This window comes from Opisthocomus hoazin, chromosome W (assembly GCF_030867145.1).
Source record: "Opisthocomus hoazin isolate bOpiHoa1 chromosome W, bOpiHoa1.hap1, whole genome shotgun sequence".
Taxonomy (NCBI): Eukaryota; Metazoa; Chordata; class Aves; order Opisthocomiformes; family Opisthocomidae; genus Opisthocomus; species Opisthocomus hoazin.
The window spans coordinates 85,889-111,384 of record NC_134453.1 but is presented as its reverse complement, the minus strand read 5'-3'; the positions used below and the strand labels follow the sequence as shown (position 1 = coordinate 111,384).

The 25,496-nt window shown below is 51.1% G+C and overlaps 2 protein-coding genes across 3 annotated transcripts; both read right to left on the bottom strand.

The window, feature by feature from the left end:
• Window positions 1-491: 491 nt before the first annotated feature.
• Window positions 492-2,326, bottom strand: LOC142365592 (retinal homeobox protein Rx2-like). Of its 2 annotated transcripts, none has more exons than XM_075446499.1 (3): window positions 2,059-2,326; window positions 1,733-1,956; window positions 492-1,169 (listed from the first exon to the last, which is right to left on the bottom strand). In XM_075446499.1, the coding sequence occupies exons 1-3, from the start codon at window positions 2,324-2,326 to the stop codon at window positions 714-716; spliced, it is 948 nt and encodes a 315-aa protein (XP_075302614.1). In that variant the 3' UTR covers window positions 492-713. The 2 variants fall into 2 exon arrangements, with proteins under 2 accessions (XP_075302614.1, XP_075302615.1); XM_075446500.1 differs by having other exon boundaries at window positions 1,733-1,989; window positions 2,092-2,326.
• Window positions 2,327-9,176: 6,850 nt separating this feature from the next.
• Window positions 9,177-25,412, bottom strand: LOC104328492 (complexin-4). The gene is made up of 3 exons (XM_009933518.2): window positions 21,810-25,412; window positions 18,851-18,938; window positions 9,177-10,650 (listed from the first exon to the last, which is right to left on the bottom strand). Exons 1-3 carry the CDS (start codon window positions 21,974-21,976, stop codon window positions 10,423-10,425), a joined length of 483 nt encoding a protein of 160 aa, XP_009931820.1. The 5' UTR covers window positions 21,977-25,412; the 3' UTR covers window positions 9,177-10,422.
• Between the last annotated feature and the right edge of the window lie 84 nt (window positions 25,413-25,496).

Here is a 25,496-nt window from a genome sequence, read left to right as displayed (position 1 = left end):
CGCCGTCAGCTACCACCCGGCCCCACCTCCAGCCTGGGTGGGCAAAGCCCATCCGAACCCCGGGTGGCTGTGGGGTGCTGCACCTGGCCCAGGGGCTGCCAGGGCCCCGGCCGCTCCTCGCTGAGCGGGCAGCTCCTCGCTGGGTGCGCTCCCCACCGCGGGGCTGCAGCCTCCAGCGCTCCCCGCCACGCCGGGCAGGGTCCTGCTGCTGCAGACGGAGGGAGGGGGCCCACAGCCAGGCCCGTTCCCCCCCTCTGCGCACCACGGGCGGCGGAGGGTCCGGCCCCAGCATCCCACCGTGTGCAGAAACGCGACGCACAGCCTCCACGCAGGTCGTGCCATTTCACAGCGCACAAGCGGCAAACCCTACCCAGGCACCGCAGACCTCGGCTCCCAGCCACTTCACACCGCTCTGCGCCCTACTGCAGCTTTTATTGCAACTAAAGCATCCAGCCAAGGAGGGAGAGCGAAAGAGACTTTTTTTCTTCCTCTTCTAAGCTAGGATCGGGCCCCTAACTCTGCAGGGCACGTGGAAAAGGGAATTAAAAGGACCACAACAGACAAAGCAAGTCACGGCGCGGGGGCAAGGCTGCCGCAGGGGACAGCCCTCCCTCGCCCGGCCGTCCGGGGCAGCGGGCGCAGGGCGAGGGCGTCCCTCGGCCGCCCCAGCTCCGGCCTTCCCGCGGGTTTCTCCCCGGGGCTGAAGAGGGAGTTCAGATCGTCTGCCAGGGCTTCCCGATGGACTGGATGTGCTCCTTGGCCTTCATCCGCAAGGCGGCAATGCTGGTGTTGCGCGGGTCAGCCTCGTCCGCGGGAAACTTGTCCACAAAGGCGGCCCCGCACTGGTAAGGCGGCGGCGGCGGCCCCATGGCGCCCAGGGGCTGCAGCGCGTGGGCCACGGCCGGGGAGCTCAGGAAGGGCGGTGGCGTGTAGCTGGCGGGCAGGCTCTGCGGTGAGGCCATGAAGCCGGGCAGGGTCTGCAGGGCCGTGCCGCCGGGCGCCGGCGGGCCGAGCCACGTCTCCAGGGGCAGGCTGCCGCCGAGGGGGCCCGCGGGGGCTGCCTGCGGCGGGCGGCTGAAGGACAGCACGGGCGAGTCCTGCAGCTTCAGGGAGGTCACCTCCAGCTTCTCCTGCCGCCGCCACTTGGCCCGTCTGTTCTGAAACCACACCTGCAAGCACGGCCGCGTCACCCGGGCCCCGGGGCGGCCGGGCAGCGCTGCCGGCCCCGCCGACGGCCGCGGCTCCCCCCGCCTGCGGCCGCACGCTCGGGACGAAGCGAGCGAAGCGCGGCGGAGCAGCAGCCGGCGCGCCGGGCCCAGCCGGGCGGAGCGGGGCCAGACGCGCCTCCCCGCGGGCCCGGCAGCCCGGCCCGCCCCGGGCCGGGACACGCCAGCCAAGGGGCAGCGGCGCTGACGACGCGGCTGGCGGCGGCCCGACCCGCGGCTGCCCCACGGAAGACGGCCCCGGGCTCCGCGGCGGACCGGGCCGGGGCCGCCGCGTCGGGGCCGTGCGGACGGCGCCAGCTGCAGACCCGCCCGTCGGGCCGCGGCCAGCGGTGCCGGCACCGGGCCGGGTTCAGGGGCCCGCGGGGTAGGGCAGCGGGGCCGCCCGCGCGCCGAAGCGGTGCTGCTCCGGCCGCCGGGGGCGCGGGGCCGGGCCGGGCCGCGCGGGGGCTGCCGGGGGCGCGGGGCCGTGCGGGGGCTGGCGGCGCCGGGGGCGCGGCGGGCGTTACCTGCACGCGGACCTCGGGCAGGTTGACCTTCATGGCCAGCTCCTCGCGGCTGTAGACGTCGGGGTAGTGGGACTTCTCGAAGGCGCGCTCCAGCTCGTGGAGCTGGTAGGTGGTGAAGGTGGTGCGGTTCCGCCGGTGCTTCTTCTTGGGCTGCTCCTCGTCCGACGGCCTCCCCTCGCCGCCGGCGGGCCCCTCGGGGCTGGCGCTGCCGGGGCAGTACGGCTCTGCCGGGGGGAAGACGGGCGGGTCAGCGGGAGTGCGATCCCCCCGCCGGGCCCGCCCGAGGCCGCGGGGCAGAGCCGCCCGCCCCCGCCCGCCGCGCTCACCCTGGCCCCGCTCGGCGCGGCCCCGGGGCTCGGCCGGCGGCGGCTCCCCGGGCACCTTGGGGAGGCAGCGCCGGGGAGCGCGCCGGTCCGCCGGGCGGGCGCTGCCGTCGGGCGGGAGGGGCCCGAGCAGGCCGTCCTCCTTGGCGAACCCCAGGATGGCCTCGATGCTGTGCAGCCTCGACGGGTTCCCCCCGGGGCTCCGCGCCGCCTGCGCCGACAGCGAGAAGGCGCCGTCGGCCATGGCGAGCGGGGCGCCGGGCGGGTGCATGGGGCGGCCGCACCGGAGCCCGGCGGGGAGCGGCGTTCGCGCCCGGCCCCGGGGCGGCGCGGGCAGCTCTGGCACGGCGGCGGGCGGCGGGCTGGCCTCCTTGGGGCGGGGGGGCGGCGGGGGGAGGCGAGGCCCCCGCGCCGCTCCGGCCGGGCGGGGGAGGCAGCGCGTCCCCGGGGCCCCGCCGCCCCCCGCCCCCGCCCGCCCCGCCCCGCCGGCCCCGACCCCGACCGGCGCCGGGCGATGCCATCCGGGGCCCTCGAGGCGGGGCGGGCCGGCCCGCGGCTGCTGACGGGTGCCGGCCCGGGCCCGGCGCCCCGCCGAGCCCCGCCACCGGAGCCCCGGAGCCGAGCGCCGTCGGGCCCCGTCGCGGGACAGGCGGCTGCCGGTACGCCGGGCGCGGGGAGGGGGGGGAGACGGACCCGGGACGGCGGGAGCCGCTCGCCGGGAGCGCGGCGGACGGGCCCGGGAACGGGGCCTCGGTGGCGGGGCTGGGGGGGGCCCGGGGCGGCGGGCGCTGTGCCCTGGGCTCCCGCCGCCTCCCCGGGCCGCCGTCGCCCGGCAGCTCCGGCCGCGTCGGGCCCCGGCGCTGCTGGCGACGGCGGGGCGGAGGGCGCCGGGCATGACCCCGGGGCAGAGGGCGTTGGGGCGAAAGCCGGTGCCGCTCCGCCGTCGGGGCCCCGGCCCTGCCCCTGGCCGCCCGCGGAGCCGGGTTCGCAGACCGGGTGCCCGCGCACTGGGGCTGGTGGGGAGCGCGGGCTGCGGAGGCGTCCGAAGGAGCCGGGCTCAGCCTCCGGCCTTGGCGGGTCTGGGGAGAGCGCTGGGCAGTGTTCCCGAGGGTATTGTCCGGGGTGTTGGCACAGGACAGGCCCTGTGAGAAGAGCTGAGTGTGTGGCCCGGTCCTCAGCGCGGCCGGGGCGGCCGGCGGGCAGGGCACGGCTTCGCGGGAGAGCGGTGGGGTGCTGGCAGAGGCAAGGTGGGCAGCCAGAGCCTCGCCTCGCCTTGTGCTTGGCGTGGTGGAGGACAGGGACTCAGCACGGCACTGACCAGGCAGCGGCGTCACGTCTCCTGCCGCCGGCACGCTCCTTCCTGCGTACTTGCACCGCTTTTCGCTTTTCATCGCGTGATCGCTTTTTGTGGTAGCACTTGCCAGTTCCTCTGGGACACTGGCCGCCTTTTGTCCCGGCCGGTTTAAGTCACAAACACAGGAACATCCAGACTGGTTTTCAGCCTGCCCTTAGCTTTGAAGCCTGAGGAGAGTGTGTGTGAATGAGCACCACCACTGCTGCTGCTTCTTCCAGATGTAGTAGCTAGTCTAGTAAAAGGTGGGACTTTCTCAACAAACCTTCATTTTTGCTTCCCACCCCCTGCCCCAGCAGGATGCATTTTGCGTGGATTTTTTTCTCTTCAAAACAAAGATTGGCGGTGCTTGGCTCTCCCCGCGCCCACACCTTTTTAAGATTTATGGTCTGCCGTCCCAAAGTTAATTCCATTTAGAAGTGCTCAGCTTTTCCTGCAAGCTCCAGGTGAGGTTTGCCTTCACTGAATGCTTCGCAGGGGGGTGGTCGGGGCCGAAAGAACTCAGCCATCCATTGGCAAAGAGGGAAGAGGCCGACAGAAGAGACAAGAAAAGGTTAGTGTGGCTTTTGTGCACAATATGAAAAGCAAGTCAATACCGTTGTAGGAGCATTGGAGGGTACTCAAAGCAATCAGCCAGGGGCCATTGTGTTCCTTTAATCTACATGTGTATTTCCCAAGAACTCTATTAGTGAAGATGAATGAGCTGTGCAATGTCCCTAATTTCTTCTAATTTGGAGCTGGGGATTTATGGCACTCACAACCAGCACAAAACATGCCTGTCCCTCTAGAAGCTGTGGGCAAACTTGGGAAGCGTTTTTGCTTGTTAGAGCAAAACAAGATAGCAAGGTGAGGCGAAGGAGCAAAAGCTCTTTAGCCAGGCTCTGGTCTGGCAGTAAGTGCCATAAAGGGCATTGGGTCCTGGCGCAGATGCTGCTTTTAGGGCACCTGTCAAAATTGTCAAATAGAGGGACAAGACTCATTTTTTTTTCTGTTAATGTGAATGTACAGCAAAAAAACTTCTACCCCCAAAGCAGGGTACACATACCACACAGTACACGAGAGACCTTCCTCCCTAAGGGAAAAGGGTCCTTCTTCCTCAGCAGCAGATTATTACAGTTGTGTTTGCCCTATGGAATTGCATTTGTCACTGTATCTTCCTTCTTGCACGTGAGTGGAGTTGTCGAAAGAGGAGGCAACTCCCTTGGTCACAATCTGTAAAAATCTGGAGGAAAAAAAACCCAAAACAAAGCCCACCCTGTAGCAGAGCAGAGACCAACTCTGACTCTTGCAGCTCCAGCTCTATCTTTCCTCTCTTACCACGCTGAAGGCACAGACCGTGGTGCCCTGACACGCACATGAGGCATCGCACTGTTCTGGAGAGGGAGGAAGTGGAACAGGTCTTCTGATAATTGGAGACTAACACAGAGTGTAGGATGGGAAAGAAAGGTGACTGTCTGAACATTTCCCTTTGGGTCTAATGTAGTGGCTGTTAGCTCAGTCCCCTGCTGCCACAGAGTCCCCTGTGACGTATTCGCAAATACTGTTTATCTTCAAAAATTTACAGGGGCAATCAGGATCAAATTTGAGAATACTCAGTAGGGGATGAAATAGGTGGGATTAGAACTTGTCTTTCCAAAAGGTAGCCCCCATTCCATCAGCTTTTTCATTTTTTTGCAATGTATTATTACAGCAACTACTGCTGAAGTTATGTTTGGAAGCTAGGAAAAGTTCTTGAGATGGACAGCCTCTAAAGCACAGCTGTCGGCTATGCCCCTTTCCTGGGCACACCTGGTGAAGACTAAGTGGGAGTAGTTTTGGTCCTGTTGGTGCTGTTGAGACATACGTATGGGACATGGCTTCACACAATGAAATCAGCACCATAAAATGCCACAGATTCTTGCTTCCTTTCCTCCTGCCTTTTCTTTATGTCAAGCTGAAATAATTGCTGCCTTGGAGAGCCGACATTTGAAGCCGAAGTCGCTCTGCAGGTGGGACATGGCTCTCCAGACCGGCGATGTGCTGCAGGGAGGGCCTCCTGGAGAGATAAACGGGACTTCCAGGGTCAGACAGCAGATCGACAAGGGGCGGGGGGGCAAGGAGAAGGGGGAAATACTCACCCAGCGGAAGCCTGTACCCTGCTGCAGTTTGCATACTCTGCATCATCCCACAGATGACTGTTAAAAACTGAAAAAAATGGCTTTGCTTTTTTCCTCCCCAGAAGTTTCTAAGCATGCAGTTGAAGACCCTTCTTGAAGCACGATGTATGAGGCAGCTGCTGCCTCCTCCCGTCACTGCGTCCCTCAGACCTTGGCAGTCACCTCCCGCGGTTTTTCTAGCGGGACGTTTCTTCGTCTGCGCCTAGGAGAGGTGCCCGTGGTTGCTGCAGCGCTTGTGGGGCGCGCAGCGGCGGGCGGGACGGCCCCAGTGCCGGCAGAGCGGGCTGCGGCGCGGTGCCGGAGCCCCCGCCGAGCTGGCCGCGGGCAGGGCACCGCGGCGGCGGCGCTGGTGTGGGGCAGCCCGCTCTGGGTGCTGGGTGCGAGGGCTCCGATGCTGGGCTCGCCATGCTCGGCCGTCCCGCTGCGGGGAGGGAGGGGAGGTTCGCTGCTGTGAGGCTGTATTAACACAATCCTTCTTTACTTGTTTTCCAATTAGCCTAATTGAATTCAGATTGCTTAAAAGTGGGCACTAGAGACATTTATCTTGATGGGATGATGGCCTTGAGCTCCAGCGATCCTATTAACTGTAAGAACCCAAATCCCAGGTAGGGTCCGTCCAGCAGCGGCTCCCATGTGACCTGATGCTGTAATCTGCTCTGCTTCTGCGCAGCGCGCATGCACGCAGACACGCGTGCATGGACAGACATGTACATGTACATGTGTCCACGTGCACTCGTGCACACACACGCACACGACGGCATCCCCGTGCACACGTGTGCGATGGCCGCCTCTCAAGGTTCCAGCAGCCTTAGGAGAAAGGCTGTTGAGCGCAAGGCGTTGAAGAAAGACTTTCTTTCCTTTTTCACAAGAGCTGGAGCAGAGTCAGCGTGCTGCCTGTCGCCGCCCGCCCCGCCTCAGGCTCCCCCATGATCCGTCCCTAGGGCTGAGCATCCAGAGAGCTGCCTGCCGGTGACGTGCGCCCATGTGGCCCTGCCACCTCCTGCCCCGTGCCTCCCCTGGCCCGCAGCTCTGCTCCTCCAGAAGAAGGGGTTTTAAGCTTCTGGCTCTAAAAACGGTGCCGAAGGCAGCCCACTTCCCTCCCAGCAGCAGGTTGGCGTGGCTGTGGCCCACGCCAGGGCTGGGGAGCGTCCCACGGCCAGAGTGTGGAGGGCCCCCTGTCCCACGCCAGCCTGCAGCCACCTCCCAGGCCCGCTCGCCTCTGGCAGCCCTGACCTTTTTTTTGAATCTCATTAATCGCTTGTTTGGTGATTCTGACTGTACTTTCTTCTCTGACCCTTTAAACCGTGAAAATGCTGATCCTATATGTGCTGACGAATTTAATTAGCTCCTTTAAACCACCAGATGCTTTCAGTAAGATTTTCAGGGTATCCCAGGCACATTTTAATTCAAAGGTCAAAAGCCTTAGGCTTGTTTACTTTGGTATTTTATAGATAAGAAAAATCAGTCTGTAAAGTAGCAGAACAGTATGAAGATACCTATCAGATTTGTACAAATACAGAGGGAAATGCATTGACCATCACAAACCAAAGGACAGCTGAGCTGAGCCGGCAACTAATTTAACTGCTTTGTGTAAAGACCTCCTAAAAGAGCCCACTTGTCTTTCCGCATAGGTAATTAGTTCTCTGGTGACATGTGGGAGAAGGATCCCAAGAGACAGAAATCGAATCAGAAGTCTTGGCGGTTTTAGGCAGGGTGTTTGAGAACGAGTTAGCATTTGCTAGCTCTGATGCTTGATGAAGATGGGTCTTCTCCACTAAGGAAACGAGCTGTTACAGTAGAAGAGTCACTGAGGCTCTGCACTCCCGCCACCCAGAAATGTCATACCAAACAAGAACATTTCAACATATGTGTGGGAGGAGTGTTTTTAGAAGGTGTTTGCCTGTGTGCTCACCAGTACCTTAGGGGAAAGATGGTGATCAGCTTGAAATGCTATAAAGGGTTCCAGGAGAAAATAGATAAAAGACATACAAATCAATGCATTTGCCCAGATTAGTAAAACATTACCCATATACAATGAACACATAAAGCTACACACTGCCTTCTCTGTCCTTTTGCAGCCTTGGAGGAGAGCACCATCATACCCGTCGGTGATAACGGGCTTTTTAATAGCAGCTGATCTGCTCTGGCCTTTTCCCATGTCGCAGTGTCTGTGCCTGTGCTGCAGTGGAAGGCGGAGGGGTGACCCTCCCCGGCAGCCTGGGACCCAGCTCTGGAGCAGGAGAGAGCCTTCGCCCTCCCCTCTGCCTCACGGCGGAGGCGGCTTTGCCAAAAAGGAGAATTTGTCCTCCTTGCCCAAGTGACCAGCAATACACCGCAGGCATGGCCCAGGCTCAGATCCTTCCTAAGATTTTGCGTGTCTGTCTGCCCTGTGGCACTGCGCTGTGTAGCTGTGGATGGCTGCCGTGCCCCTCTGCAGGGAGCGGCACTGTCCCAGGCAAGGGGGGAGATGCTCTGTGCTGCTGGGGCACCGGGACTGCCTGGTGAAACCGTGGTTTGACCCAGCACCTGCTGTAGTGGCTCCACAGCAGCAATGCTCTTTGCCCGGGAGCTGCTCCGGAAGCTGCCAGCAGCTAGGCCTGCTGCAGCCATGCAGACCCCCAGCAGCCATACGGACCCCGAGCAGCAGCCCTGCAGCCCCCCAGCAGCCCTGCAGACCCCCAGCAGCCATACAGACCCCCAGCAGCAGCCCTGCAGACCCTCAGCAGCCGTGTAGACCCCCAGCAGCCATACAGACCCCCAACAGCAGCCATGCAGACCCCCAGCAGCAGCCCTGCAGACCCCCAGCAGCCCTGCAGACCCCCAGCAGCCATACGGACCCCGAGCAGCAGCCCTGCAGACCCCCAGCAGCCATACGGACCCCGAACAGCAGCCCTGCAGACCCCCAGCAGCAGCCCTGCAGACCCCCAGCAGCCATGCAGACCCCCAGCTCCATGTGGGCCTGCAGCAGCAAGAGGTGTTAGCTGGGGTGGCTAGGCAGGATGACTAAGTCCTCTCACGGTGAGGGCGCCCAGGGAATGACTAATGGAGGCAATAACGGTGTTTACAAGACACAGTTTACGTCGCCAGATCCAAAGGCCGGTGCTTTTCCTGTACCGAATACTGGGGACACCCAGCTGTCTTCTGCAACTGGCAGCAGATCTGCCCTGTTGGCATGGGACCTTCCAGCAAGCCCATCCGTTGGATCATCCAGCTTCTCTCAGCAAAGCACTGTAGCTCACAGGGCCTGGCAGAGCCACCACCGCTCGGTGGGGCTGGAGGACCTGCCCCAGCCCGGGCAAACAGGGCTCAGTGCAGAGTGGATTTCACATCTGGAGTGCATTGTAACTGTGTCTTTTGCACTATGAAGGAAGAAAGGAGAGGGGAGGGGAGGGGAGGAGAGGAGAGGAGAGGAGAGGGAGAGGGAGAGGGAGAGGGAGAGGGAGAGGGAGAGGGAGAGGGAGAGAGAGAGGGAAGGGGAGAGGGAAGGGGAGGGGAGAGGGGCAAAAAAGTGAAAAGTGAAAAGGAAAGAAGGCCGGAGGAAGGCAGGAAGGGAGGGAGGGAGGAAGCAAGGAAGGAAGAAAGAAAGAAAAAGAGACAAACCATACTTGGTGCATTTATTCATTTAAAATGAATATTTTTACTTGACTGAGTGGAAACAGAGAGAGAGACTTACAAACCTGTAGGAAGGTGCTTCCTGTATTCATTTGCGAATTTCCTTCACAGGCTAGCTCACGGAGAACTGCCAAAGCCCTTGATTTCAGAGAACATCTGAGCCCCTCGGGAGCAGTATTGTATCCACCACCCATGTGCAAGGGCTGCACAGCTTTCGTGGGGGTGAGCACGTGTGCTAACTACTGTGGCTGTGCAAGTGCAGAGACCTGCGCGCCGCCAGGACCTAAAACCACCGAGCTGGATCCTGCCTGTCCCACAGACTCGGATTTAGGACTAGGGAAAGCCGTGGTTTTTCTCAGGGTTTGGTGCCCTGCCCCGGCATAATCTTCCAGGTGGGACAGATTTCTGTTTAGCCTTGTATGGAGCTAACTCCTACAATAAATGTGGTGAGCTCATTTTAGCCTGTACAAGTTATTTGGTGGTACCCCAGGCCCCAGAATTTGGCACACGTAGCAGCCAAGCAGAGGGCCACCGCTGTCCCTCAACGTTTCAACTGCATTTGAAGAGCGAGGGGCTGTGAAATTAAAGCAGCCCGGAGCAGACTGCGTTGCTCACTGCCATGGCTTGCTGAGAGCTACCAAGCCTTGGCTTCCTACAAGTCCTCACTCAGTCCTATATACCATGACATTTTTGTCCCGAGCTGTAGAGTTATATGCTTCATTTTTTGCCTTTTGCTATATTTAGTACAGAAATGCTCAAACCATTTTTTTTTTTTAAGTTTTTGCAGAAAATGTCAACATTTGAATACTGGGTTTGTTTCAAAATGTTTGAAACAGATATGTTTTTATTAGAAATATACGTATTTATTTCTGAAAGCAGTATTAAATGAGTGGTTACCTGTATGTTATGCATCAGAAGCACAATTTTTCTAAAAAGTACACATTTAATAGCATTTTGATCACACTGAAAACATGGAAAAAGGCACATTTTTTCCCCAGTATTAGCTTTTTTAAAGCCATTTTTTTCCATGGGGAAAAATGTTACGTTATAAAATGAGAATCTAATTTTGCACTAAGCAGTCACTGCACGTAAATTTTAACCACCCCCCCTCAGGGTTTTAAAGTCTCTCTCTTTTCTCTATATTTACATTTAATGGTATAGAGCTAAGTGCGTTCCTCTGCCCGCCCTCACTCTGCAGCCCCTGTGAGACCAGGCTGAATTCACCACCCTTGGATAGCGGTGTCTCTTCTACATCACAGCACATTTCTGCTCAGCAGCCTGTTTCATTTCGGTGAAGGTGGCTTGTGCCTTTTCTTTGATTGCATCCATGTCCATATTCTGGATGTTCTGCAGCTGTCCCAGGATAGAGTCTTTGTCCTCTTCCTCCACCTGATCTTCTGCCACCATCTTCTGAAGGTCTTCTGGCAAACCCACATCGTCTCCAGCCATCTGTATTTGATTCTCATCTACTTCACTCTGATACAAAAAGCAGAAAATAAAAACAGTACATGAGAGTATTTCTGCTATCCCAGAATCTACCGCTGAGTCTTGTCTTTGTTTGCTTGTTTTAGGGAGAACCAAAACATATGCATAGATTTTTCAGTCAAAGTTTTTAGGTGCAACTTGTGAATTCAGGGGCCAAATCAGCCCCCATACAAGTGCTAAGATTTTTCAGACAATGTCAATTATATTTCTCTGAAGGGTTTCAGTAGAGCCAAAACTGAAGCTCTCAGTGTCACCTGCCGCTTTGGAAATCTGCCATACATGTTAACTGTGGCAACATGCTGATACTACGGGAAATCCACTACAAGTTACTGGTATCCACCAAAGTCACGCTGCAATATACTGCCTGGGCTGTCATCTGTTGTGTGATTTGGTCAACGAAGCAATAGCTTTAGAAAAACTGTGTGGCTAACATTCCCCAGTTCATTTGGTGGTGGGTATTTTTAGATAGCAGCACTGAACTGAAGCCTTCCTGAAGCAAGATGCACTAAACATAGGAAAGAATTACTGGAAAAAAGGTCTCCATCTTCACCAAACCTTGTCTAAGCTCTATCTAGGTCTCTGGTTAGCATCTCTGAGTTGTGATGAAGAGCAGGGGCTGCCTGGCACATAATCAGAGCAGTGTTGCAGTGCTGGTAAGTGGGGTAATAGGAGGACTTGGACAACAAAAGAAAGGATGGAGGTTGAGTGTGAGTCTGAGAAAGCAAAAGGAGACAGAAGGAACTGATTAAGCAATTAAAAGGGCTAAAATGCAGTAAGTGCTACACATACTTGCTTCCTGCCTGCTCGCTGAAACATTCTGTCACTGGGGCTATGTCAATTTTTCAAACAATGGCAATTTTGTTCGCATTCTGTGGTGGATTCTGATGGATCCACAGCTCAGAAGAACGGGATATTTTGACACAGTTCACACATCAAAGATAAGCATTAATGCCTCATTACATTTCCAAAATGAAGCATGACAGCAGCAAAGGCCTGATATGAATAAGCAGCAATGCTGTCAGCAGGAGGTGCTTTTGAGAGTGAGAGGGGTCTTGGGTTTCCATGAATGAATGAATGCAAGAATGAACGGAAAGACGTATACGAGCAATGTCTGTGTAGTTTCAGGCCTTAGCAAGGACAGGCAGACTGGGATGCTCGATTGCATAGCCACTATTTCCTCTTACCTATATTTGCACAGCTTTATGTCTGCAATAACTGTACTTCCCTGTAATCTGATTTCTCCCTCTCTCTCATGAAAATACAGAGAGGTGTATCATGATCATTACTACTATGTGGCTAAAATGGGTGAGGACGTCTCTCGACCCCTTTGGGTAAGGGTTGCTGCTATCAGATCTGTGGGAACTAGAAACAATATTCCAGTTGGCAGAAGTATTCTTTATTGATTGTGCAGCAGGAAAAAATGTCTTTAGCTTTTAGCCAGCAAGTGCGGGCTATTGGAGGAGTTGGCCCTTTTGACCTTCTTCCAAGTAGCAGCAGAGGATAATAAAAAAAGACACTGGGTTAATTACTGAAAACGTCCCCCTAAGCAGACAATTGCACATGTTCTGTTCTTCAGAACTAGTCGTAATTTAAGACATCGTCACCGCAGACCACTGTACATTATGGGGAGAGATGCCCACACAGCGCACACAAAGGCCACTTCGGCGATGTGAACAATTGTTGAGCGTGTTCTGGCTACAAAGTCCCCTGTCCTACTGAAGTCTGAGATGTGATGCGCAACACTGGGGGTTCAACGTGTTCTCTGACTGAAGATCGTATTCAGATGCCATCTAAAGCAGCACAGCTCTGCCCAAGCCACCTGCCTCTACCCACTCGGCATTTAGCCTGTCCTTGAATAGACCTAGCATGAGCTTCAGCAGGGTAGGGTTGCTCAACAAGTAGCACATAAGATGTGTATGACCTCTTCTCTTTCTTCTAAAATTTGACAGATCTGGTTCCATTACTTTTATTTGAAATGGAAATGTAGCATTAAGTTTCTGATTTTACATATTCCCTTTCTTTTTTTCAAGTCTGGTGGAAATAAGTTAAAGCTTGCTTTCTCACAAGGAGAAACCAGAAGATTTTCCCACAGCATGTTCCTAAAGTGAGGTTAATGCTGCAAGCGTCCAAGTACGCAGCGAGCCTGCAGCCCCAAGCACTCCCTTCTGGCAGTCAGCACCAGAAACGTGGTGCTGGCAACGCGTCATGTTTGTGATTTCCAGACAGCCGCCTGTGACTGGGGCGTGAGCAGGGTGTGCAGATCCCTGTGGCCCCAGCACGCACACACGTGGGGACTGCTACCCGCCCAAGGCCAGGCATGGCCTTGACACGGACAGGGGCACTGCCCTGCATCAGCACACGCTCAGCCCAGGCTACGGGTTGCATCCGAAGCAGGCAGACCCCATGGACGGGACAGCTGGGGCTGTCCAGTGCAGAAAGCCCCTCTGGACCCTGGCAAACCTGCGCTGGACGGGGCGGCCTCTCTCCTGATGACTTTCATCTCCGTGGTCTCCAGGTCTCTGCAAGTGTTCACCCACCCTTTTAGGATCTCTGAGAACACAGAAGCAACGTCTATTCTAGTAAATTATGTATGCCCGGCACTGGTCTCTTGCCCCAAGGCCAGCTGGCCTGGAACAACCCGCTGCGATGCTATTGAACTCTCTTGCCCCACCAAACAGGGCGGTCCCATCTAGCTGCCTGCTGGGAATGCCTGTCCTCACCCCCAGACTGGCCTTGGGAACTGCTTGGGAGAGCGCCTGGGCCAAAACTGGGTCAGACACTATTCTGACAATTCAGCAGCATAGGCGATAGTGTCCTCATCCCTGATAATACTCTTTGACCCTGATTATTCATCTGATGTCGTCAGACTCGGGTCTATTTTGTTACAGGTGCAGTATAATGCAGTGTTCTTTATACAGAAATGATACACGGGTGTAAGCAGTCTAAACATCTGTTTCTAGGAGGCCTGACTGCAAACAAAAGAGATCAAAGCTCACAGGCTAATCCACAGGGGAGCCAAACTTTTCCAGCATCACTGTGTGATGTGCAGCTTTCCTTACGTCTAACTTACCCTGTCATAAATTTACCTACGCCTATGTGCAGAGATCGTTAGGTAGGTGAATCCAGACCCGACTCTGACTGATCACCTACAATGCACCAGTTACGTACAAAATCAGAGTTCATGTCTTGTCCTGCAAGTGGGACTTTTGGCAGGCGATACAGCAGCCCCATACTGACCTGTGCCACCCAAGGGCTGCAGGTACCTCAGCAGGAGGTATGAGGAGCCCCAGGTCGGAACCACCAGCCTGCTCCCCCACAAACACCCTCTTGTGCCATCCTTACACAGGGATTGCCGTTCGGAGCATAGGGCATGTGTGTGGAGGCTGCTTGATGCCCCAGCTGGCAGGGCCTCATAGGCACCGCCACCTCATTACCCAAACTGGCTTCAGTGACAACTCCCTTACCCCAGAAACCCCGTTTCCGCTCATGCCAGGCTCCCAGCTCTGCCCTAAGCTACATCACAGCCGTGCCCGTGCTGAAGTGGTCCCTGCCGAACCCAGCTTGTTGACCCGTCTTCTAGGATGGACCATGCTTTGCCTGCCCTGACCATCACCGGGCTGTCGCGGGACCCTGCTGCCAGCCCCAGCCCTGCCCGCTGCGTTCAGAGCCTGCAGGAGAGGGCACTGCTCGTGCCAGGGTCCCCCATCACCCCAGCCCCAGCCTTCTCAGGGGGCAATCCTAGTCCCGCTGCCTCCTGACATCCACACTGTGACTCCATTTTACCACAGTGGATCCACAGCTGTTTCACTGTGGCCTATTAAGAAAACAGATCAGCAAAAGAATTCTTCAAGCTTAGCAAATACTTGTTTTCAGGTACTTGTCTAAAGCCTGTATGTACTGAAGAGCTTCTCCCAAGAGAAGTTTCCCTTTCTGCCGGGTCACTGTGCAGCCCCTGTGGCACAGCTAGAGCTTACGTCACGGCTGCATACAAGTGAAAAACCCTTTAATTCTGGAATGGCACTATTCAGTAAATCAAGCCTTAACAATATTCCCATCACAGCACAACAGAGCAAAAGCTGTTTGAGATTACACGGCTACGTGTCCCTTTCACAGCGAGCAGCTTTCCTTTTTAATGTTTTTAGCAGCGCTTGTTATTGAAAAGACACCTGATTGCATGCGAATACTCTTCCCCCCTAAACATCAGTGAATGAAGAAGATCCTGCTGTTCAGTAACTGAGACTCTTGTGGAGCAGCGCCCACAGAAGTGCTGTGACGAGGGGAAGGGATCCACCTGCTTGGAGCAGATGGCACAGCCCCTTCCCGAGGTGCTGGAACTCCATATATCACAACACAACCCCCAGCACTCGTGCAGAAGAATGGCACCAACGCGGCAATGCTCTAACAGAGAGTAGTGGCATTGGAGGTGACGTGGTGGGTATACGTGCAGGTCAGTGATGTGAAAGGGGTGGCGAGACCCACGGGGAGAGGTTGCCGTGCTGCAGACGAGGTCTGCGGACAGGCTGGACAGGCCTGTGGTCAGATGTTCATCTCCTGCATCACAGACACCGTCACCTCAAGACCCTGCGTTTAGACCTTGCATAAATTGACTACTGGATCCCAGTTCAAGAAAAAGGCAGTAAGTGAATAAAGGAGTTTAGCGTGGGGGATTTTAATTAAAATATTTATTTTACAATGTTTTGTATGGTGGTGATGCATTGAATACCCCGAAGATGAAAAAGTTGTCCATAGATCAAATGTCTCATAGCTAAAAACATCGTTCTGACGACAAACCTAAGTTGACAATTCTGTTAATAGGATTAGGTTCATTAAGGAACTGCTTTCTCTTATAAATCTGGCCCAGATAGCATGGAGTATTAGCTTTTGCACTGAAAAGGGGGCCCTCCTTAGTCCTGAATTTCATGCTTTCTTTTACAATGTATGCTAGTGGTTGATACTGGTAATATTCAGAGTTTCCACCCTATACCAGACTACCTAAATTGACTTCCATTTTTCAAAATCATTAATGCATTATCACACATCTGAGAGCATTTTGCTGCCATAATGTTGTATCATAAAGTTGCTATTTTTTCAGTGACATACAGTGTGCATGTAATAATTTCATTTTCTTCCTGATATAACATGTATTTTCGTAAGAGCTGATAAAAAGAAAGAAGACCTTCAACCCAGAAATGTTATATAGGTAGACACAAATGCACAAAAGCATATCCTGCAAAATTTACTTGCAACCACCGCAAATCAGCAAAGCTAAGTATATATTTAATACCTTCTTTGCTGGCTTAGAGCCTGCCTTGGAGGCAAGTCTTCTGTTATTACTGAAATTTGCCCCAAAGAGCACTCAGTGCATACCAAAGTCAAGATCCTGCTAGGGATGGGGCAGATCACCACTGCAGGCTCTCGGATGCTGTGGGGTGGCACTGTGGCTGTCGGGCATCAGCCAAGGGTGACTGCGGAGACCCGAACACCATCTCAGAACGGAAAAAGACTATGGGTGGGTGGCTTTCAAAATCAGACAAACACCCAGCTCCACCGACTTTTACTTGGGAGCTGGGCACGTAAGTGTGTCCTGAAGCCACTGAAACTAGCCCTTCTTGGGACTCAAAGCCAGGGCCTTGGCAGACTGTGGTGGGGCCGTGGGGAAATGCTGTTCAGTAGCTGTCTCAGCACATGCCTCCACAAGGAAAACAAAGCCTAATGATATTTTACTACTCAGCTACTAATTAAAATGCTTGTGTTTAGAGATTTAGGCCTACAATCCAATCAACCACTCAAAATCTTCTACTTTGTTTTTTTTTGCATAATTAATCTTTCTGTAATTAAACTCGCCCTCAGGACATGTTTACCTTTTTCTTGTCACTATGTTGAGCACTCATGGCCCAGAAGAAACGGTATATTGCAACTGATGAATACAGAAGAGCACAGTGGATAATCTGCCCTTGCTCCTTCTGCCCCTGTGTGTGATACCTGTCATGCACAGAGCTAACATTTATCCGTATTTCTCCAGGCATATCCCTTTCTCTTCCAGATAGATATTCTGTCAGCAGGGACTCTGAAGACGTGCTGTGTTTCTCTAGTCTTTTTGATGCCTGGCTGTAGCTGAGTGACTGCCAATTCCCTAACACCTGTACTGCAGGAGAAGATACCGGCCGCACGCACAAGGAGTGGCGGCTGCACATGCCGCAGGTCCAGCGATGGCCCCGGCAGCACACACAGCCTGCCCGCTGCACTGGGACTCAGCGCCCTCCGTCCAGCCCAGATGAGCAGGGCGCGCTGCAGACGATCTGCGCAGCTGGCAGGAGATAGGCAGGCTTGGTAATGCCTCAAACTTTAGACTACACAGCGGCAGGCACGCACGCTTCTACAGAGGGACCTGCAGCCGTAACAGCAGCACCTCTCGGGAACGAAAAAGAGACCACAGTTCGAGTACGAGTAAGTGTGTGACCTTGATAACCACCTGCAAAAGACTCACCAGCTAAGAATACTTCCATTTAAAGGGGTTATTGGAATAAGAAGCTATAGGCGTAGCAATACACCTTCATTTTTCATTGATCCTGGGGTGCATCAAGACGAGTGTGGCCAGCAGGTTGAGGGAGGTTCTCCTTCCCCTCTACACTGCCCTAGTGAGGCCTCCTCTGGAGTACTGTGTCCAGTTCTGGGCTCCCCACTTCAAGAAAGATGAAGAGCTACTGGAAAGAGTCCAGCGGAGGGCTACAAGGATGATGAGGGGACTGGAATATCTACCCTACGAGGAGAGGTTGAGGGAACTGGGCTTGTTCAGCCTGAAGAAGAGAAGGCTGCGAGGGGACCTTATAAATGCTTACAAATATCTGAAGGGTGGGTGTCAGGAGGATGGGGCCAAGCTCTTTTCAGTGGTGCCCAGTGACAGGACAAGGGGCAATGGGCACAAACTGAGGCACAGGAAGTTCCATCTGAACATGAGGAAGAATTTCTTCCCTCTGAGGGTGACGGAGCACTGGAACAGGCTGCCCAGGGAGGTTGTGGAGTCTCCTTCTCTGGAGATATTCAAGACCCGCCTGGACAAGGTCCTGTGCAGCCTGCTGTAGGTGACCCTGCTTCGGCAGGAGGGTTGGACTAGATGACCCACAGAGGTCCCTTCCAACCCCTACTATTCTGTGATTCTGTGATTTTTGAAGATGACAGAATGTACCTTCAGATAATTTTAGAAGTCAAACATCCGTACAGAGTTTGTTGATCTGAGGTGAGTTTTTATATCGAACTGCATTCACATCAAATTTGCTTACGAAAGCTTTGTTCACCACCGACGCATTGGGAGGGCAAGCAGAGGTAGCTTAATTGCGGTTTCTTCACAGCATTTTTCCCCTTGCCTTTTTTCCCTCCATTACCCGTCTCAAAACATTGCCATGCTTTTTTAAGACAACACTTCTCTTTCTTGGAAAGTCAGTTAGCAAGGTTTTGATTGCAAAAACCATGTTTTCAAAGTTAGAGAAAAATACATTTTTTTATCCCTGATTATGAATGAGGCCTGCCAAACTGGTTAAATACAGATGGTATAACTTCGTCTAAGTCACCAGGTTGATTCACTTCTCATCCAAATTGTAATTTAGCCTTAGGGTTCAAGCAAATGATTGTTTTAAGAGTGATGCAGTGTTATGAACATGGCACTAGATGGCCTTTGACGGATCGGGGTTAGAAACAGCCTCAAACTAACACTGCAGAGAAAAATACATGATTTACAACTTGTGTTTACGTTGTAGAATCACTTCCTGAGCCTAGGTGACTTTGTTAATTTTTAATTGCCTGACTGCTGTGTCCTTTCCTTCTGGCATTTCTGATGTTTCAGTGGGAAATTCTTTAAACAGTTCAGCAGAGATGGCTGCAAATGTTTTAGTATTTAGTTGTGCTTGCCACAGAAAATGCCTAAATATTCAATTCTATTGCTTTCACATCTGACAGCATAAAGAGGGATTACAAGAATTTTTCCATTAGATTCATCTTCTGAGCAGAGAAAAAATGGTCTGAAAGAAGCAGTGGCTAGGGAAAACCATGGCTCCAACCTCCTCCATTTTTGTACTGAGCTGCAGTGGGATACCGCTAGTGAAGGCCATCTGCCATTTTCAGAACTCTGCATTGGTGGTCAGTGTGTGTGAAAACTGGCCACTGAATGAGATGAGATGATGAACTAGGGGCTTACCTTAGGGAGTCTGTACTTTTCTCTCAGATGAACCCTCAGACAGGCTCGCTCTGCTTTTTTCTGTGCAAACGCAGCATCTCTTTCCATCCTGGAAGTGAGAAACAGCATTTCTTCAAGATACTAATAAAATACAGGGTTTTCTTTGCACTGAATCAGTTGCTCAGCTGCAAAAAGCTACACGCAGGAGTTATTCCCAAAGTTAGGTAACTTGTCCAAAGGCTCAAAAGGAGCGGTATCAGCAACATGATGCTCAGGGCCCAGGCTTCCTGTACCCCAAGCTTGTTCTCAGAACAGTTCCTGGAGTCCTGTGAAGAATGAAGGATAAGCCAATAGTACTCATCTGGAGTTTGTACCTGTACAAGCTGTTATTGCTCACTATAACAACGAACAACTCCAGTAAGCAGAAGTTACGCGTGTTCCTTGCTTATTGCATTGGGGTACTCACACAGCTGCCTGCAAATGCTCCTGGCCCACAAACACGGCATTCTCGCAGTCTGACAGCACACACACAGTGGCAGAATGGTCCTTCTGGGCCAGACAAAGTCCGCTTATCCCAGAGTCCCACCTCCAACAGCAGACAGTAGTGGACACTTTGAGAAGGGATTTAAAGAGAGGATAAGCATTCTGTATCAAAACTCTCCAGCTTCCAAACATCCATGGTGTAGGGTACTGGAGCTAGAAATCAGCTCTACATCATTGTCTTTAATAGCCGTGGGTGGCCTCTGCCACCTATGAATTTTCCTGGTATTTTCCACATCCATTTATTGTTTCAGAACATCCTACGGCAATGAATTCTACAGCTTCCCTGTGTGGAAAAGCACTTCTTCTATCTGCCATTTTATAAAATGCTTTCATTACATTCTGCACAATTTTTGGTTAGATTACTTATGTATTTATTTGCAAAACGTGTCCCCTCAAATATTTTTGGTAAAATAAGGGGGGTGGGGTGTGTGACATTAACTGGAAACCATCTTAAGCTTCTTTCAGCTTCTCCTCTCTTCATTGATGGGCAGATTGGTTAGAAAGAGATTTTTTGAGCCCTTCTGGCATATTTTCCCTCTCTTTCTCAGCCTTCCTCTTCTGTTGCCCACTCCTCATCCAAAGAAGCCATCATCAGCCATGGCTACTACTGGGCTACGTTCCCACGGACAGCGCGTGCAGCATTACTACACGTCCCTGTAGGTGTTCAGTGAGGCTGAGGGGCAGGAGTGGATTTTCTGCTCGGGTGGATTTGAGCTTTTCACTTGTCCTGGCATCATGGGAAGACCTGACAAAACTCACTCAGCCAATCTCCCACCACTGCCTGGGCCCTAGCGTCTGGCCTAATCTTACACTGTTTTGTTCTGGAGGATCTAATTATTCCCTGAGCATGAAGCTTTGTAGGAAACAGGCATAAGAGCAGTTGCGTGACAGTTGAGAGCCTGTGATGTACAGCACAAACTGGTGGTCCCCTCTTGCTTAAACTCTTGTGATGCTGGGAGGAAATTCTACGTGACTCTGCTGGCAACTGCCAGCACAAGCCACCTGTTTGTTTCCGCATATTAAACATTTTCCTGAGAAACACCAATCTGTGCATTTTTGTGTGTTTAATCACAAAAAAACAAAACAAAAAACCCCAAACTCAAAACCTCAGAAGAACCCAAAGCCAGGATGGTCATGCATCAAAGGCCAAGCTCTCTCTGAGTATGGCTCCAGCAAGCCACTTCTACTGCTCAGATCTCCACTCTTGTAGAGCTGAAAACTGGGTAGAATCCAGAGAGCCCCGAAACAGATGCTCTGCCCATGCCAGAGATTTCTGACACACATTTACATAATGACACCACTGTGCATTGTCCTAATTTTTTCTCTTTGAAAGTACTTAAAATGTTGCTGTTATAGTTCCAAACTGTACTTTCATAAGTACTCCTGCAATACAGTTCAGCATGTGACGGACACATGCCACACTTGGAAACATTCTAGAAATTATTCTTTTTCCAAGCATTTTCCCTATCCCAGGAAACCCATTTTCCTTCTCTGTCTCAGTAAAGCATCTTCCAGACAGCAGGTGCTGGTTTCGCTTTTAAATAGCCCTTGACAAAATGCATAGCAAAGCATTCTGTATTTTATTCCAAACCAAATGATACCTATTCAAGGTTTTGTGATAGAAATGGCTGCTGCTAAATACAGACCTGGATACCTCAAATTCCGTCAGTCATTAACCTTTCACCTATAATCATCTTACATCAAGGATTTACACAACCATTATGTAATTGACCATTAGAAGAACAGATGCATCTGAGATTTAAAAGTCAATTGTTATATTTACAATTATGCAGGATTTTAATTCCTACATGTTAAGTCCTTTATTTTACTTCTCTTTTGATATTTAAACACAGCAAGTGGTAAAGATTATAATTACAATTGAGATTTAGTAAGTTGAAAAGTTCTGCTTTATTTAGTATTTGAAAAAATTACTGCAAATGCAACTACAAAAAATAACCACCTTAAAACTTTTCTCTAAATAAATATCATCCATTTAACATAGCACTCTTTTTCATGTCTGCCATAATAAATGTGGACAAAGAAAAGATTATTGTATTGAAAGTATATTCCACATGCAGTTCCAGGAGAACAAATCAAACACCTTTTAGAATTAACTCCTGTGCTACAAACAGCTCTGTACCTACAGAAAAATTTGACAGATAAAGTAACATCAACTAGGAATGAATCCAGCATATCAAAGTGTGGAGACAGCAGGAGAGTGTAGGAGAGAACTGCGGAACTGGGGAGGGGGGGGAACACGGTATTTTATCATTTCTAATTGGTGAACTTGTATTTTGGAAGGTCTCTTTAGCAAACATTCTTCTGCTTAAAAAAAGGGAAGAGAGCTGAATGTCTGTCTTTTTCTTGGGCTATTTTTATCTGCACAAAAGTTACCAAGAATCAGCCCCATATGGATAATAAGGGAACAGGTACTCACTTCTCCTCAACCACTTGCTTTTGATATTCCTCATACTCCTCTCTGGTCATTCCTGCAGCTGCTGCTGGATCAGAAGGAGTGCTTTCTTCTTTGCTTTCTTCCCCTCCACCTCCAAGTCCCAAATTCTTTACCTGGTTGCTCAACATACTTTTCATTAGAAAGGCCATCTTCTTGAGAAAAAAGGAGCTATAAGCAAACAACTACAAGAACGCCAACCCAAACCACAAATGTTTTCAAAACCAACTGTAAGCAAGAGAGTTTCTACAGGCACATCAGCTCTTCAAGGGTACAATGCTAGTGAAACGTGAATGCCAAAACCAGTTTGTCAGCCATAATCTGGATTAAGAGTGAACTCCTTAATATCTAGAGGCAGATGGTTCAGATTACTCCAAAAAAATCATTAGATGCAGCTACCTACTTTTTATATTAATACCTTAAGCTAATAGTACACACACACACAAATCAATCACAGTGTGCAATAGCATTTTGATGACTTCAGTCTTGAAACTCTCACTTTCATAGAAATGAAAACATTCCCTGGAACACAACAGTTCTGAATTAAAAATCTAGTTGAATACATAGCCATAGTAAAATCGTAAAATTCAGGCTACTGAGCGGAAAACCCTTTTGAATTTACACAGTCAAGTAAGATTTGAAAACTGGAACTCTTCATTAAGCAAAAAATCCAACCATTTTTATTCATTAATATTTTATCACATTGGACAGAAAGCACACTGAATTATTCTTCTTCATCCATTTTTCATATGGTTGGTTTGTCTCACAGATGAATGGGGCATTACTGCTATCATTACTTTTTTTCCCCAAGAAAGCAATCAGAAAAAAAGCAAATCACATCTTCCTACTATTCATTCCTCTGGGTTTATTTCAACTCTTCTCTAGGCTGTCTCTTTGACTGGAGCTGTGTAGAATACCCAGTGTTTTTAATCTTAACTGTCAGTAAAGGAGAAATGAATCTGACTGATTCTATATGCTATAATACAGCCTTGATACTTTCCGTTTGTGGATCGCTTGTGTAGGTCCTCATCTTTCAAACTTTTATTCACATCATTAGCCTCACCAGGTCTATTCAGGTGAAGATTTGCAGGATCTGCTACCTAGATCATGGACTATTTTGGGAAACAAAATCATCCGCTAGGTCTCAAAAGTTCATGATTTTGGGTTTTGAGCATTTATCCCGCTACGACTGACTGCGCATGCCTTAATGAAACATTCTGTAATTTTGATTATCTAAATGGTTCTCCCAGCACTCTCATAATTTCACTGAGAGACGGGAGGATTCCAGTTTGCCTAATGCCTAAATCTGTATTAGAGTCTTTCTAATTAAAGCAGACCTGTTACTATTTAAAAAAAAGCAGCACAGGACCTTCTGTAATCCTGGATTATTACTGATTAAACAAGAAACTTTAAATTTCTTTTTGAAACAGAGTATCGCTCAGAAGCAAAAATTCCAAATCACAAAAAAACTACTTCAATATACTACAAATACCTAGAAAGCATTTTTCTTGTATCAAAACTGATTTTATAATCGCTGTGCACTTTCAGAACTATGCATGTTACAAGAATTGTGGGAAGAATCAGCTTTTTACATCTGACCAACTCTGACCTTGATTACCAAAACTGTATTGTACTTGCCCAAATGGCTAACAGAACTGAGATCATAGACATTAGACAGCTAATCCCAATTTAAGCAGAGAATGCTGAACTTGACCATGCATTAGTCTGAAGTTGAATGCATAAAAGTAAAAAACAAAAATCTGTTATCCAGCAAAAATTAAAAACTAAAAATCCAGCATTAAGTTTATGTATAAGGTATCACTGCTCCTACCTCAGAGATTATGTCAGAATGGGCCTGGCAAAGGCAGTCTGACTTTGTCATGCCCGGAGAATTCCCCGGTTCAGTCTGCCGCCTCTCTGCGGCACTCGAAGGGTGGGATGGCTGGCAGCGGCCCTTGTTTCCCATCCCTCTGCATTTTAGAGAAGGCTGTGCCTGTTCAGGGGAGCCGACTGCGAGCTAGTGTGGGCAGGTCAGCGGGAGCTGTGCAGGCTGCCAGTGCCAGCAGAATGCACGACCCGTGTGACTGCTGTATCGCTGTGCGACTCATCTGGTGAGTCCTGTCCAGCTCTGCTCAGTGGTGCTTTTCCCAGCCTGAAGCAAAACAGAGATGGTTCTAACCTGCAACCCTTCTGCCTTCTACTAAAACCAAGACCTTGCTCCCTTTGCTGGCATTTGAAAAGTCCTGCAAACAGGCCTAATCTAGCACCTCTTTCAGAAGGAGCAGAGTCTTTGAACGAGCAGTCTGACTGCTGAGCATGTCCAGGGAGAAGCCACTGCTGGAGCACTCACCCAGCGTGCCAGGAGCTGCACACAGCCCACCTGAGACTTTCACCGCCGGGAACAGGGTCCCTTGCTAGCAGGCAACTCCAGGGAAGTGTACCGGCTAGACTTTGTGCTGTTGTTCTTTACTAAGCTTCCCTAAATCTGGGAATAAGTCTTGGCTGTACATTTTGATCCCTACAGAAGTGTTGCTAACACCACCTTCTGCCTAAAACAGATGCTTTCACAGAATCAACTGAGAGGCAAGAAAGCTGAAAGCAGGCTTGGGAAGGGTCTGCAGAGAACCTGAGAGGTCTTGCCCTCCAGGTCTTGAGAGACGTTTCAGGAACCTTCCTAACAGCAAAAGGCTTTCCAACGTTAAGATTCAAAACTGAAGACAACAAAAACTCCTTTAAACATTACTGGCCCTGTTAGCACTGGAAACTGCCAAGACACACGAGAGACTAATGACGAAACTTTGGAAGACACTACATAGCTAGCTGGTGAATTGCTCTCTTCACTGTGGGTTTAGATATTTATCACAAATCTATGTATACAAATAATGAATAAACACTCAGAGTGAAAACGAACCAATTGCTTACAGAGTGCCTAAAGCATCAGGTATTACGCACCTACCTTGGGCGTCAAGAAGGAGCAGTACCTCCAGAATAATTCCTGTTCCTGACAGGTGCTTTAACTACTGCCTATACTGACATTACAAACCACTTACTGCTTTTTGTTGATTACAGGGATCACAGGCTTAACGAAAACATACAGACAGCTGCTAATTAAGTGCTCACGTTGCCACTTCCTTTGCCTTAAATCAACATCCTTTCCCTCTAGCTTAAGTGAAATCAAAATTAAAGGCTCAGTTCCTGTTTATCTGATTGAACTGGGTGATATGAAAAAAGCCTGTGTTCCAGACCCAAAGAACACAGGCGTCTTCAACCCCAGAACAGAATTCAGAGACTCAAAACAGGAAAATCGGAAAGAGCAAAATCTAAAAGCCTGACAAAGAGGCCAGCACAAAAATGCTATAGGCAAGCAAGCATCCAAACTCCTAGCCTCTTCTAGAGACCGTTTTCCCAAAACACAGTCACAGCAGACAACTCCAACCAGAAGTATCAAAGCATTCTTTGAAAGGACCAAGACTCTCCCGCTGCCCTGCTACACTCCTCTAGAAGAGGCCTCTTCAACACAGGCAGAGCCTCAGCTGTGGAATGCCATTAACTCTCCAGGATCAGGTAGGACTGAACCCAGATCTCAAAGCGTTCAAACCCTCTGAACAACAGAGGGTAAAGAATGCTTCAAATCCACTTGCTTGGATTTTGTTGACATATAACAAATTAAAA

Excerpts from the sequence above, each read along its gene's own strand:
- LOC104328492 (XM_009933518.2), bottom strand. The coding sequence starts at position 21,976 with ATGGCCTTTCTAATGAAAAGTATGTTGAGCAACCAGGTAAAGAATTTG. Across the intron at positions 18,939-21,809 it reads AAGCAAGTGGTTGAGGAGAA|GATGGAAAGAGATGCTGCGT; the intron begins GTGAGTACCTGT and ends TCTCACTTCCAG. Across the intron at positions 10,651-18,850 it reads AAAAGTACAGACTCCCTAAG|AGTGAAGTAGATGAGAATCA; the intron begins GTAAGCCCCTAG and ends TTTTTGTATCAG.
- LOC142365592 (XM_075446499.1), bottom strand. The coding sequence starts at position 2,326 with ATGCACCCGCCCGGCGCCCCGCTCGCCATGGCCGACGGCGCCTTCTCG. Across the intron at positions 1,957-2,058 it reads CCGCGCCGAGCGGGGCCAGG|AGCCGTACTGCCCCGGCAGC; the intron begins GTGAGCGCGGCG and ends TCCCCCCGGCAG. Across the intron at positions 1,170-1,732 it reads TGCCCGAGGTCCGCGTGCAG|GTGTGGTTTCAGAACAGACG; the intron begins GTAACGCCCGCC and ends CCGTGCTTGCAG.